General features: G+C 40.5%; 1 protein-coding gene across 2 annotated transcripts in view; it reads right to left on the bottom strand.

Annotated features, from left to right (window-relative positions):
• The window catches only part of nol9 (nucleolar protein 9), a 12,108-nt gene continuing 564 nt past the window's right edge, over positions 1-11,544 (bottom strand). For both annotated transcript variants that reach the window (XM_057829428.1, XM_057829427.1), the window contains exons 2-13: positions 11,020-11,486; positions 10,745-10,955; positions 8,836-8,966; positions 8,378-8,513; positions 4,643-4,739; positions 4,476-4,573; positions 3,488-3,655; positions 3,159-3,417; positions 2,971-3,085; positions 2,706-2,880; positions 1,587-1,720; positions 1-276 (exon numbers count right to left, since the gene is read on the bottom strand). In XM_057829428.1, coding sequence (XP_057685411.1) covers positions 157-276; positions 1,587-1,720; positions 2,706-2,880; positions 2,971-3,085; positions 3,159-3,417; positions 3,488-3,655; positions 4,476-4,573; positions 4,643-4,739; positions 8,378-8,513; positions 8,836-8,966; positions 10,745-10,955; positions 11,020-11,460 — 2,085 coding nt within the window. In that variant the 5' untranslated portion in view covers positions 11,461-11,486 and the 3' untranslated portion in view covers positions 1-156. The remainder of the gene's footprint in view (positions 277-1,586; positions 1,721-2,705; positions 2,881-2,970; positions 3,086-3,158; positions 3,418-3,487; positions 3,656-4,475; positions 4,574-4,642; positions 4,740-8,377; positions 8,514-8,835; positions 8,967-10,744; positions 10,956-11,019; positions 11,487-11,544) is intronic.

Here is an 11,544-nt window from a genome sequence, read left to right as displayed (position 1 = left end):
TAAGAAAAAATGTTTCTTCTTTAATGTGACAACATAATTCAATTTCAGCACTGGAATGCCACTAGTACAAAACAACCAACAGTGTTCTGAGCGATTTCTCTCCAAGAGTCCACATCAGACTTGATGTTAAAAAACAAAGTGCAAGTCTGAAACGTATCAACGTGTCCCTGTCTGACTCGGTCTCTGCAGGCCCTTGAAAATCCGCAGCTTTCCAGCGCCGGTCAGGTCGAAGCTGTAGTCTGATGTGACGTAAGGTAGCTCGCCCTGCAAATTTCCCTATTGTACAAAAGTTGGTGTTATTGGCATGTATTAAAAGTTTTTAAAAAATAATTTTCCATTGACATCGTGACTTCAGACATTGCAATTTTTAAATTGCCAGGGCCACAATATATAGTGCGCTTGATTAGCCCAGGATCTGTTGCGCTAATAAATCTGCTCATTTCTGCCGCATTAAACAGAAAATACTCACATTTCATGTTAAATTACACATTCAGGAAAACATACTCCATTTAAAAGGATCACAATGTACTAAAGGGATTGAATTTATCCCATGCATTATCATCAGCCTTCACACTCTTTTTGTAACCTGGCACGCCAGGTTAATTGTTCCATATATCCGCTACAAATATATTCCACATATCAATCTCTGGAAAGATCCAATCGTGCCATGTTTCATGGGAGGAACACTCCAAAAATTTCTGGCTACTGATTAGACGATGGCTGTTCTTGTCACACTTGCAAAAACATTGTTCCCATCAAGAAAAAAAGAAATTAAGTTTATTTCTGACTAAACTTCAGAAATTAAACTATCCACAAGAACTGCTTTGCACTCCGACAGAATGTTGCTTCCTGGTCACGTATGCAGCTACCGCCTCTTTCTCCTGATTAGCTTGAACATCAGATGATCGGGGAAGTCGTTGTACAGTTGAGGTTTGCAATACTGTACTGCATGATGAATCAATGAATCAGGAAGTATTGTCTTGGTTGCTTTATTTTTTGATTAGTTGCCAATGCTCCCCCCCCAAAAAATATATATTTACATATGATTGAAGTACAATTAAAAGATCTTTTCGAGATAAGCCCCACCACTATGCAAAAAGTGCACACGCAAAAAGTTAAGCCCCGGCACCGGTTAGGTTACCTAACCCTGGGTTTTCATGCAAATTATTAATGACATGTCCCAATTTCACCCTCTTCAATAAAAACTAAAAGTACAAGTTTCAGATTCTCTTTTCATGATCTTTTTTTAGGCGGGGGTTAACTTTTTGGCGGGGCTTATCTTGAAAAGATCCCCAAAACGGCTACATTAGGGCAAAAATTTAAGCTTGTTTGCCATTTTTACATCAAGAATATTAACATTCAGACATGTATGGCAGCAAGCATGACAAATTCTGGTACTAATTTTAAAAAAACTTAAAAGGACTGCGTAACACGTGCATTATGAATCAAGGCTTATGTTTTGCTCCCCCCAAAAAACGCAATTAGATTTCTTTCAAAATTCGTTCAGCCTTAGTAGAAAGTAAGAAAATTCATCTAAAAGCAAAATATTCCAAACTTCATGTAAGTAATAGATAAAAACGTCTGACCTGTGCTGTCAGGATGCAGGAGGGCAACGACGTAGCTCCGAGAAGGAGACAGTTAACCTTGCGCAGGATGGCGGGATCTACCGGCGTCAGCACAAAATACAGGCCTCGTGCCATGTCGATCCCTCGCAGCACACCTACGAGATGCCAAATGACCGCCAAAACATGTTTAGAAAGTGATTGCTTCATGGCTTTGAGGACAAGAACAATCTGAAAACCGTAGACCATCGCGAAGGCTGAACAAATATGCAAGAAAATTGTATACAAAGCAACATTCACGCAAAGCGCATTTTTCTTGTCCGTCAGTGAGCGGAACAACTATTTAGCATGTTTAGTTATCTAATTTTGATAACTGCCCCCACAATTTTATCTCCACATACGACAACCATAATAAGCAAAAAGTATGAATAAAAAATTAGGGCTGTCAAAACTATCGCGTTAACGGGCGATATTTTTAAAAAATAAATAACGTTAAAATATTTGACGCATTTAACGCACATGCCCCGCTCAAACAGATTAAACTGACAGCACAGTGTCATGTCCACTTGTTACTTGTGTTTTTTAGTGTTTTGTTGCCCTCTGCCGGCGCTTGGGTGAGACTGATTTTATGGGTTTCAGCACCATGAGCATTGTGTAATTATTGACATTAACAATGGTGAGCTACTAGTTTATTTTTTGATTGAACATTTTTACAAATTTTATTTAAAACAAAAAAACATTAAGAGGGGTTTTAATATAAAATTTCTATAACTTGTACTAACATTTATCTTTTAAGAACTACAAGTCTTTCTATCCATGGATCGCTTTAACAGAATGTTAATAATGTTAACGCCATCTTGTTGATTTATTGTTATAATAAACAAATAGAGTATTTATGTACAGTATGTTGAATGTATATTGTCTTGTGTCTTATCTTTTCATCCCAACAATAATTTACAGAAAATATGGCATATTTTATAGATAGTTTGAATTGCGATTAATTATGATTAATTAATTTTTATGCTGTAATTAACTCAATTAAAAATTTTAATCGTTTGACAGCCCTAAAAAAAATATCATAGCTGTATTTTATCTTATTACACATGAACCTTGAACTCAACCAATAGAAGGATGAGCTCGTACCCAGGCCTACACAGGGGCAGATTGGGGGCCGAGACAGCAGGACCGGACCCCCTTTGCTGGCCACTTTCTCTGCCAGGATGCAGAGTCCCACCAAGCTGGAGTTGGCAGCATAGAAAATGTGACTGGGCGCTACGTCAAAATGGACTGCAACCAAAGCCACATCTGTGTGGGGCACCTGCAGGGACACAATCATACTTTTCATAAGTACTAAATATTAACTATGAGTGGAATTACACAAGGAATTAATCTCTCCGAGAGGAAGCACCTGGTAGGGTGTTAGAGAGTGAAGTTGTCTAACAGGTCCTGGATCAGCAGACTGAAGCTGACCAAGGTATGCCAGAAGTGACAGGTCTCGTTGCTCATTGGTGCGTTGGTGTTTCCTGTCCAACGTAATGAATGCACACTTCAGGTGCTGCCGACAACGCAATGTAACGTCAAAAAACGGGTGCTTACGCCGTTCCTTGACAGCCCACGCCTTCAAAGTCGGACTGAACACTCATGTGAAAATAGCCACGGGATGGGCTGCGTGCACTGTCCGTGAACTCGTCCAATGCTGTCTGAGCAGGCGGCTGCGTGTGGAAGCCTTGGGCAGTTCTCAGAAACTCCGGAGTAAGGGCGGGGCTTTGCGTGGTGCCACCACCGTGAGTCAAATGAATGACATGTGAGACCGGGAAAAAGCGCAGCATGTCCACTAGCAGCTGCAGTCCAAAACCTAGAGAGCGTTCAGACCAAAAACTTGTTACCATTAATTTCTTTTTATGATTAAATAGGATTCGACTGACCTTTAACCCAGCCCATGGTGTTGATAATAATGGGCGTCTCTCCGCTCGGTGAGCGTCTACGCCACAGGGACTTAAGGCTTTCCATGTAGCGGCTTAGGTCGGACTCGCATGATGTGTCGCCGTAGTACACCATGTGGTCGGGGTCACGTTGATGTGTGAACGGGGGACCTGAGAATTGACAATGCTTCGACAATTAGGTGCCTGCCGGGCTTATCTACCTTTTAAATTGAAAACTAAGCAAAATACTACCATTATATGCACAAAGTTAAAGTGGCCAACTTCACACAGTGAAAACTCATAGGTCAAATACCGTATTGGCCCGAATGTAAGACGGCCCTGATTATAAGACGACCCCCTCTTTTTCAAGACTCAATTTTGGAAAAAGACTTTTTGAACACCAAATTAATTTTTATACAGAAAATAATTACAGTACATCTGAAACAAATGATTATAACAATATATTTGAGAGAAAAAGCATGTTACTTTGCCTCATTCAAATCTTAATATCTGAACATTTAAATATGTAAACTAAAGTGCAATCACATTTGTAAATGAATGGCTTTTGGTTTTTGAAATGTTAATAAACCAATCTATTGTGATAAAACAACAAAATTGCAATAACTGCATTAACCATCAAAGTGAAGTCTAACTGTAACTGTAGTCTTGAAACAAATTTGAATAAGGACAAACATTGCAATAAAATAATGCAAACTGGTTAAACTAGTAGCTGAGATCTGCCATGACAGAACATCGCTTCAATGATATCTGGCGCCATCTAGCGTTGTGAATGGTGAGAGTAGCTGAGATCTGTCATAACAAAACATCGCTTCAATGATATCTAACGCCATCTAGCGTCGTGTATGGGTATAACTTCTAGACTGCGGACATTTTACTCACGTGATAATGAGACATTAGTAGTATAATATGAGGGCAGGAGACAATTGAGGTTTCACAACATGTTTTTAAGGAGAAAGACAATGAAACATACCTAGCAGAGGCTCTTTAACAGTCACCAAAGACAAGCAACCCGCTGGGGTGAACTCAGTTTGACCGAGGTCTGCTTCCAAATAGTCCACACTTGTTGTGCTACATAAAGACATTTATCATAAAGTTGAGTGTCCTGTATAATTTGAGGGTAATGACGATAGCGCTTACTGATTTAGTAGAGTATTGATGACCATGCGGACGTATGTGGACTTCCCAACATTTTTGGCTCCGTACACCAGGACAACAGCACAAGCATCCAGGTCCCCTGCGAGAGACACAGGTAAACTAGCCAAGCTTTAACAGAGGAATCAATGTCAGACCTCACTTAGCCTATTACCCACCCTAAATTCTTTCTTAGATTGAAATACATGACAGCAAGTTCCATCTGGTTTTTGCACTAGTCACAAGACATGCAGCGAACCTGCATCCAGTACTCCACCCCAAGATGTCATTTTGAGATAACACTGCTGGCCAAAAGTATTGGCAGTGGCACCCCTGCAATTCTGTCGGATAATGCTCATCCCAGAAAATGATTGCAATTACAAAAGCTTTGGTAGTATTAGTAATATCATCATTTATTTTGCTTGCAATGAAAAAAAAAACACAAAAGAGAATGAGAAAAAAATCATTATAATTTTAAACAAAACTCCAAAACTGGTCCGGACAAAAGTATTGGCACCCTAAGCCGAATACTTGGCAACACAACCTTTAGAAAAAAATAACTGCGAACAACCGCTTCTGGTATCCATCAATGAGTTTCTTACAATGCTCTGCTGGAATTTTAGACCATTCTTCTTTGGCTAACTGCTCCAGGTCGCTGGGATTTGAAGGGTGCCTTCTGCAAACTGCCATTTTCAGATCTCTCCACAGGTGTTCTATGGGATTCAGGTCTGAACTCATTGCTGGCCACTTTAGAGGTCTCCAGTGCTTTCTCTCAAACCATTTTCTAGTGCTTTTTGAAGTGTGTTTTGGGTCATTGTCCTGCTGGAAGACCCATGACCTCTGAGGGAGACCCAGCTTTCTCACACTGAGTGCTACATTATGATGCAAAATTTGTTGGTGGTGTTCAGACTTCATAATGCCATGCACACGCTCAAGCAGTCCAGTGCCAGAGGTTGCAAAGCAACCCCAAAACATCAGGGAATGTTTGACTGTGGGGACAGTGTTCTTTTCTTTGAAGGCCTCGTTTTTTTTCTCCTGTAAACTCTATGTTAATGCATTTTCCCAAAAAGCTCTACTTTTGTCTCATCTGACCAGAGAACATTCTTCTTCCAAAAAGTTTTTGGCTTTCTCAGGTAAGTTTTGGCAAACTCCAGCCTGGCTTTTTTATGTCTCTGGGTCAGAAGTGGGGTCTTTCTAGGTATCCTACCATAGAGTCCCTTTTCATTCAGATGCCCATGGATGTTACGGGTTGACACTGTTGTACCCTCGGACTGCAGGACACCTTGAACTTGTTTGGATGTTAGTCGAGGTTCTTTATCCACCATCCGCACAATCTTTCGTTGAAATCTCTCGTCTCTGTCCACATTTAGGGAGGATAGCCACAGTGCCACGGGCTTTACACTTATTCATGACTAGGGATGGGAATTGATAGGATTTTTACGATTCCGATTCCATTATCGATATTGCTTAACGATTCGATTCTTTATTGATTCTCTTATCGATTCTAATTTGGGGAAAAAGAAGAGCAAACGTTTTGATTGGCATCGAGTTTGTTTAATCAGAAGTCACAACCTTACAAACTCACAACGAGATCAAAAGAGGCCCAAAGTCTCAATGTTAACTGTTGCAATAAGTGGCAAATACACAAGAATGAGTAACATTTTACTGAAACATTTATCTAATAGAAATAAAAAATATTGGTATATATTGGCAGATAGGTTTTTGTTCTGCCTTTGGCAATATGTGTTAAAGCAGGGGTCCCCAAAGGTTTTCCTGTGAGGGCCACATAACTTTTCCCTTCTCTGATGAGGGGCCGGGGTCAGTTTGTAACAGAAAAAGTGTGACGATTGCAGAAGTGCATAAATGTAAAAAATTATTGTTTTTCAGAAAGCCACAATCAAATAACCCTTTCTGGACTCTTTATAATAATAATAATAATAATTAATAATAAAAACACTATTACTTAAATAGATAATAACCAAATAACCCTCTCTGAATTCTTCAAGGAAAAGGCCAGAAAATAAATAACACGATTGAGAAAAAAAAAAAAAAATTCAAAATGGCCGGACCAAATGTGGAGGCGGGCGGTATTTGGGCCGCGGGCCGCAGTTTGGGGACTGCTAGGTTAACGTGTATTATTTTACCATTACATTGAATTGCATGCCTTTTAGTTTTTGTGGCGCTTACACGCTCAAGTGGGGGCGCCCTTGCGCTTCCTCACTTGAAGAAGAACGCGCTCACGTGAAGAAGAGCGCGCTTACACCCAAAGGAGAAATGCCGCATCCAAGTGAGTGGGCGAGTTAGTGAGAGAGGGAAACACTTCTACGAGCCAACTTTCTTTGTTAATGTTAATATCTACAGTGGCAACGCCTGTATGTATCATCTTTTGTGTTGTTGTTGTTGTGTTTCCACTCGCGATCGGACACTTAAATCCAGTTGTGTAGTGGTTTGAACGATGTGCTAATGCTAGCGAACGAATGCTAACCATACTGTTATTAGCAGCTCATCATCGCTGATTTACGTTGATGCAAACCTGTTTGTTATTGGGGACGAAATTGATTTGTTTCATTTCTATTCTGTTTCACTCTTCAAGTGATGGTTGAATAAAGTCAGCAAATCTCCACCTTGCAATGACTGCAAGTCGTTTTGTTGTAATTTTTCCTGGTGAAGTGAAGACACACTTTCGAGCGTTTGAACCTACGTGCTGTCATTGTTATGTTTATGGCTGCAATGCTCGTGCTTACCTGTCGTAACCTTTCATTTTCACACTCTTTCCTGGTGAAGTGTAGTCAAACTTTGGAGCGAGTGGTTCTTGGCGCCATGCTAGTTTGATGCGTCTGGACAACAAGACACGTCACGACGCAATACGCGTCTTTAGGAATCGTTAAAGGGATCGTTAAGGCTTTTTCATTGTGATGTCGAGGCCTCGAAACACTCGGAACCGGTTCCGAATTGGAATCGGATTTCGATTCCCATCCCTATTCATGACACTGCGCATGGTAGACACAGGAACATTCAGGTCTTTGGAGATGGACTTGCAGCCTTGAGATTGCCCATACTTCCTCACAATTTTGCTTCTCAAGTCCTCAGACAGTTCTTTGATCTTCTCCATACGCCATGTGGTACACTCAAGGACACAGGACAGATGTTGAGTCACCTTTAATCCATTTTAACTGGCTGCAAGTGTGATTTAGTTCTTGCTACCACTTGTCAAGTGCCATAGATAAGTAACAGGTGCTGTTAATTACACAAATTCACAGCATCACATGATTTTTTTCAGCCCATTTTTGGAGTTGTGTGTAAAATCATAATGATTTTTTTCCTTATTCTCTTTTGTGATTTTTCATTGCAAGCAAAATAAATGAAGATATTACTCCCAAAGCATGTGGAATTGCAATCATTTTCTGGCAGAAATTGAGCATTATCTGACAGAATTGCAGGGGCTGTCAATACTTTTGGCCAGCAGTGTACTTTTGGATTTTTATCACACTATGACAGTAGCTACTAATAGGGAGTTGATACAGAGAAAGGTGAAAGTTCAGTACAACTTGTCAGAAATAAAGTGATGACCAAATATTTTCTCAATTGTTTTTAGTCATAAGATTTCAGTGTAAGATGACAGTATATTTGGGTAGGTCTACACAGTACGGCACTATATCATTATACAATAGTGTGATTTACAATATACAGTTGCAGCTAGGAAAAAAACATGTGCCAAATAATCCTAGCCTAGAATTTTACCTTTGCAGGCACTGACCACCGCATTGAGGGACTCCCGGCAGCTCTCCGAAACCTTCAGGCCCTCAATGTCGCTGACCAGAGGAATCATCCCCAAGCCATTAAGAGGCGTGTCCAGGATGGCAGACATAAGTTCTCCCTGTTAACATGAGCCTGTTATGAACACACTTAGTTTGATGCACATATTGTCAAGGTTCAGTATTTAAGAATCCTCCCGTTTTCACGTGTTGATAAAATGATATTAATAGCATAACAACTTTACAAAAAAATAGGCAGTCTTATGTGCACATAGTGTGCTTCCCCCTTTCTACACCACAAAAGAGCTCGGAGTGAAGAATTGCTCACCGTATAACATCGTGTTCAACCTTAACTCGCGTGTTCCTGTTTTGATCCTGTTCTATCTGCAACTAACTTCAATCCAAAGGGAAACACTGACAAAGCGAGCTGGAAGTCATCCTTACCGCAGGGGGGTCAAACAGGTTGCTGAGATCAGTAAAGCTTGATAGAAAGCGTGTCAAAGGTGTCTCCATGGGCTCCAACAGGATGATGGAGGAGTTGGAAACAACCTTTTTGAGCAGCTTCTTTTGTGACGCTGGAAAGACAGGTAAGGGCAAGAATAAAAATACAGTACATGGCTACAATGACACCGAGAAGGCAAATTCTTTAAACACGGATCCACACAATCCAGATTCATGCATAATGTTATGTACCAAAATTTGATTCATCAAATACCTAAAATCAGAACTGACTATTTATTAATTTGTAGTACTGAAAGACGGTTTTTCCCTTACAGTTAGGAAATTTAAAAATGTAATTAAAAAAAAATCCTGAAGATGATGCCAATTTGACCATGGAAAAGATGGTTTCCTAGTCAAAAATTGAGTTAACAATCAGGTAAAAAAAAAAAATCCATTTTGCATTACCAATGAACAATTCCAATACAAAAAATGCATATAAACGCAGGCTTCCCCCCCTCATTTAGTGTGGCCACCTTCATGATGTACACTAGAGTCGCTGTAACTTTTAATAGGTGTGGCAAGTTTTACCATCTAAAGAAAAACCTGACGTGCCAGCATGAGGTCCTGACGGTCTGATAACTTCAAGCAAAAATATTAGGGTATTGCAATTACAGCTCTAAAATGTGTTACTTTGAGATACCTAGGTTAAAAAAAAAGTTTTTCCATTGAACATGATTTTAATTTTTCAAAACATATTAGCAAATTCGAAGTATAATGTTAAAATAAATTAAAAAAAAACCAAACTGAAATATTCTAAATAAAATCAATGCAGTTTTTTTAGGTGGGTGTAAACCAATAGCCACAGCTCAACATTATTACCATTAGGATTAAAAAAAAAAAAAAATCCATAAAAATTTCAACACAGACCGTTGGCAGAGAGAAAAAAACCGCTTTGTTTTACCACCACTAGACACACTAAACAAGCTGGAGTTAACTGTCGTAGCTGGTGGGAAACGTTCATGCCAGTCTTTACTAACCTTTCATTTTGTATAAATGTGAAATCATATCGGAGGTATTGCCTCCTCGGCAGCCACCCTCCGCAAATATTTTTTACATGTCGGTTGGCCGTCCTCTAAGCCGCGACCGTTTGCAACTTTTCTGTAGCCGAATTATTCCCATTAGAGTGATTTCGTTTTCTTTGATGGGGGAAAAAGTTCAGGAGTTTCATTTTTCAACTCCTGAAACCATCGTGTAGCACAGCTGATACACTGACACTGAGCAATAACCGGTGGGGGAGGGATGAGCCTTTCAGCTGCAAGCGAGGGATTTCTCCCTGCATTTTTGGGACACAGCTATTACCTAAGGGATGGTATGACGAAAAAAAAAATCGATTTTAAAACAGTGACGTTTTCATACTGCGGTGTACCATGAAATCGGTAATTGGCACAAGTCTAGCAGTCACATTTGTTATAAGCGACTACGTAACGGTAGCCCTGCATTATGTTTTGGTTTACTCATTTGGTGCCATTGATGGCAGAAGGGGCCCAATCCATTTTGATAAGGAGGGATGGCAGTGATCATTCAATCGCTGCCAGCCTGCAGTCAAATTGGATTGAACGTCTATCGACGTTAATGGTAGCGAAACATGATCTTTTAATGCCAGCCATCTGAGTTGAAATGAATTCTATATACATCATTGTCAATGATTGTGAGGGAGTTAATTACGACCACTGTCAATTGTGTCTACAAACAAGATTAAAAAAAAAAAAAAATGATAAAGTTAACTGAGCAGTCAATAGCTGGTCACTTCTAGCAAACAATACTGGATGCTGGCACAAGAAAGTGTTCTTTACTCTTGGTTCATTGATTACACTTTGACACCACAACAATTCCAATTGCAAAGTTAATTTACCAGGTGGAAGGTAATTGGAAAGGATGTCTGTTGCCTCTGTTCTATGGTCTCGGCTGTCATCAGGGCGCTCTGTGGCTCTGATGGTCAGTGGACAATGTGAGGCAGGAGAGAAGAGCGGGTAAGACTGCTGGCCCTCCTCGATGGTGAAACCCAGGACTTCTACCCGCCCATACAGGCAAGTCACATAACACTTGCCGCGGAAACACAGGGCCTAAAAAGAAAGAAGAATGATGATACTTGAAATGGACTTGATGTTAAAATATCCTGAAGCATACCTGTCCTTTCTGCATGATGAGCACTGCGTGCTTCCTCTGATCATCCCTCTCCGCGCACTGATGAAGAGAATTCCCATCCAGTCGACGGGTACGACCATCCTCTGTGGCAGCTTGCGTCTGTAGCCCATTCACTTGGACTGATTGGGAGTACTCCTTCCAGTCCTGAAATTCGTCAGAATCTAGGCCCATGTCTCCATTAGTGAATGACTTAGTCTGTGTAACAGTTTTCCCAGACACAGGTTTTGCCTTGCTCTTCAATCTTTTCACGGTGGGCTTCTTCTTCATGCACTCCTGGTGCTCCTTGATCATCCTGACCATGACAGGACTGGAGTTGAGGTCCGACGTGACGACGGGAGGAGGTCTGCATCTTTTACCCCTCACATCTTTCCACTTCTGAGATGTAGCGCTGCCTTTTGAAAGACTGCTTTTCTTAGCCTTCATTATACCAGTATTACGCTGTTGAATGGCTGGTGGACGAGTACAGAGGCAACAAATAAGACCATTATTCTTTCTTGGTAAAATGCA

This window comes from Corythoichthys intestinalis, chromosome 2, assembly GCF_030265065.1.
Source record: "Corythoichthys intestinalis isolate RoL2023-P3 chromosome 2, ASM3026506v1, whole genome shotgun sequence".
Lineage (NCBI taxonomy): Eukaryota > Metazoa > Chordata > Actinopteri > Syngnathiformes > Syngnathidae > Corythoichthys > Corythoichthys intestinalis.
The sequence above is the reverse complement of the archived record's forward strand: the minus strand, read 5'-3'. Positions and strand labels throughout refer to the sequence as shown.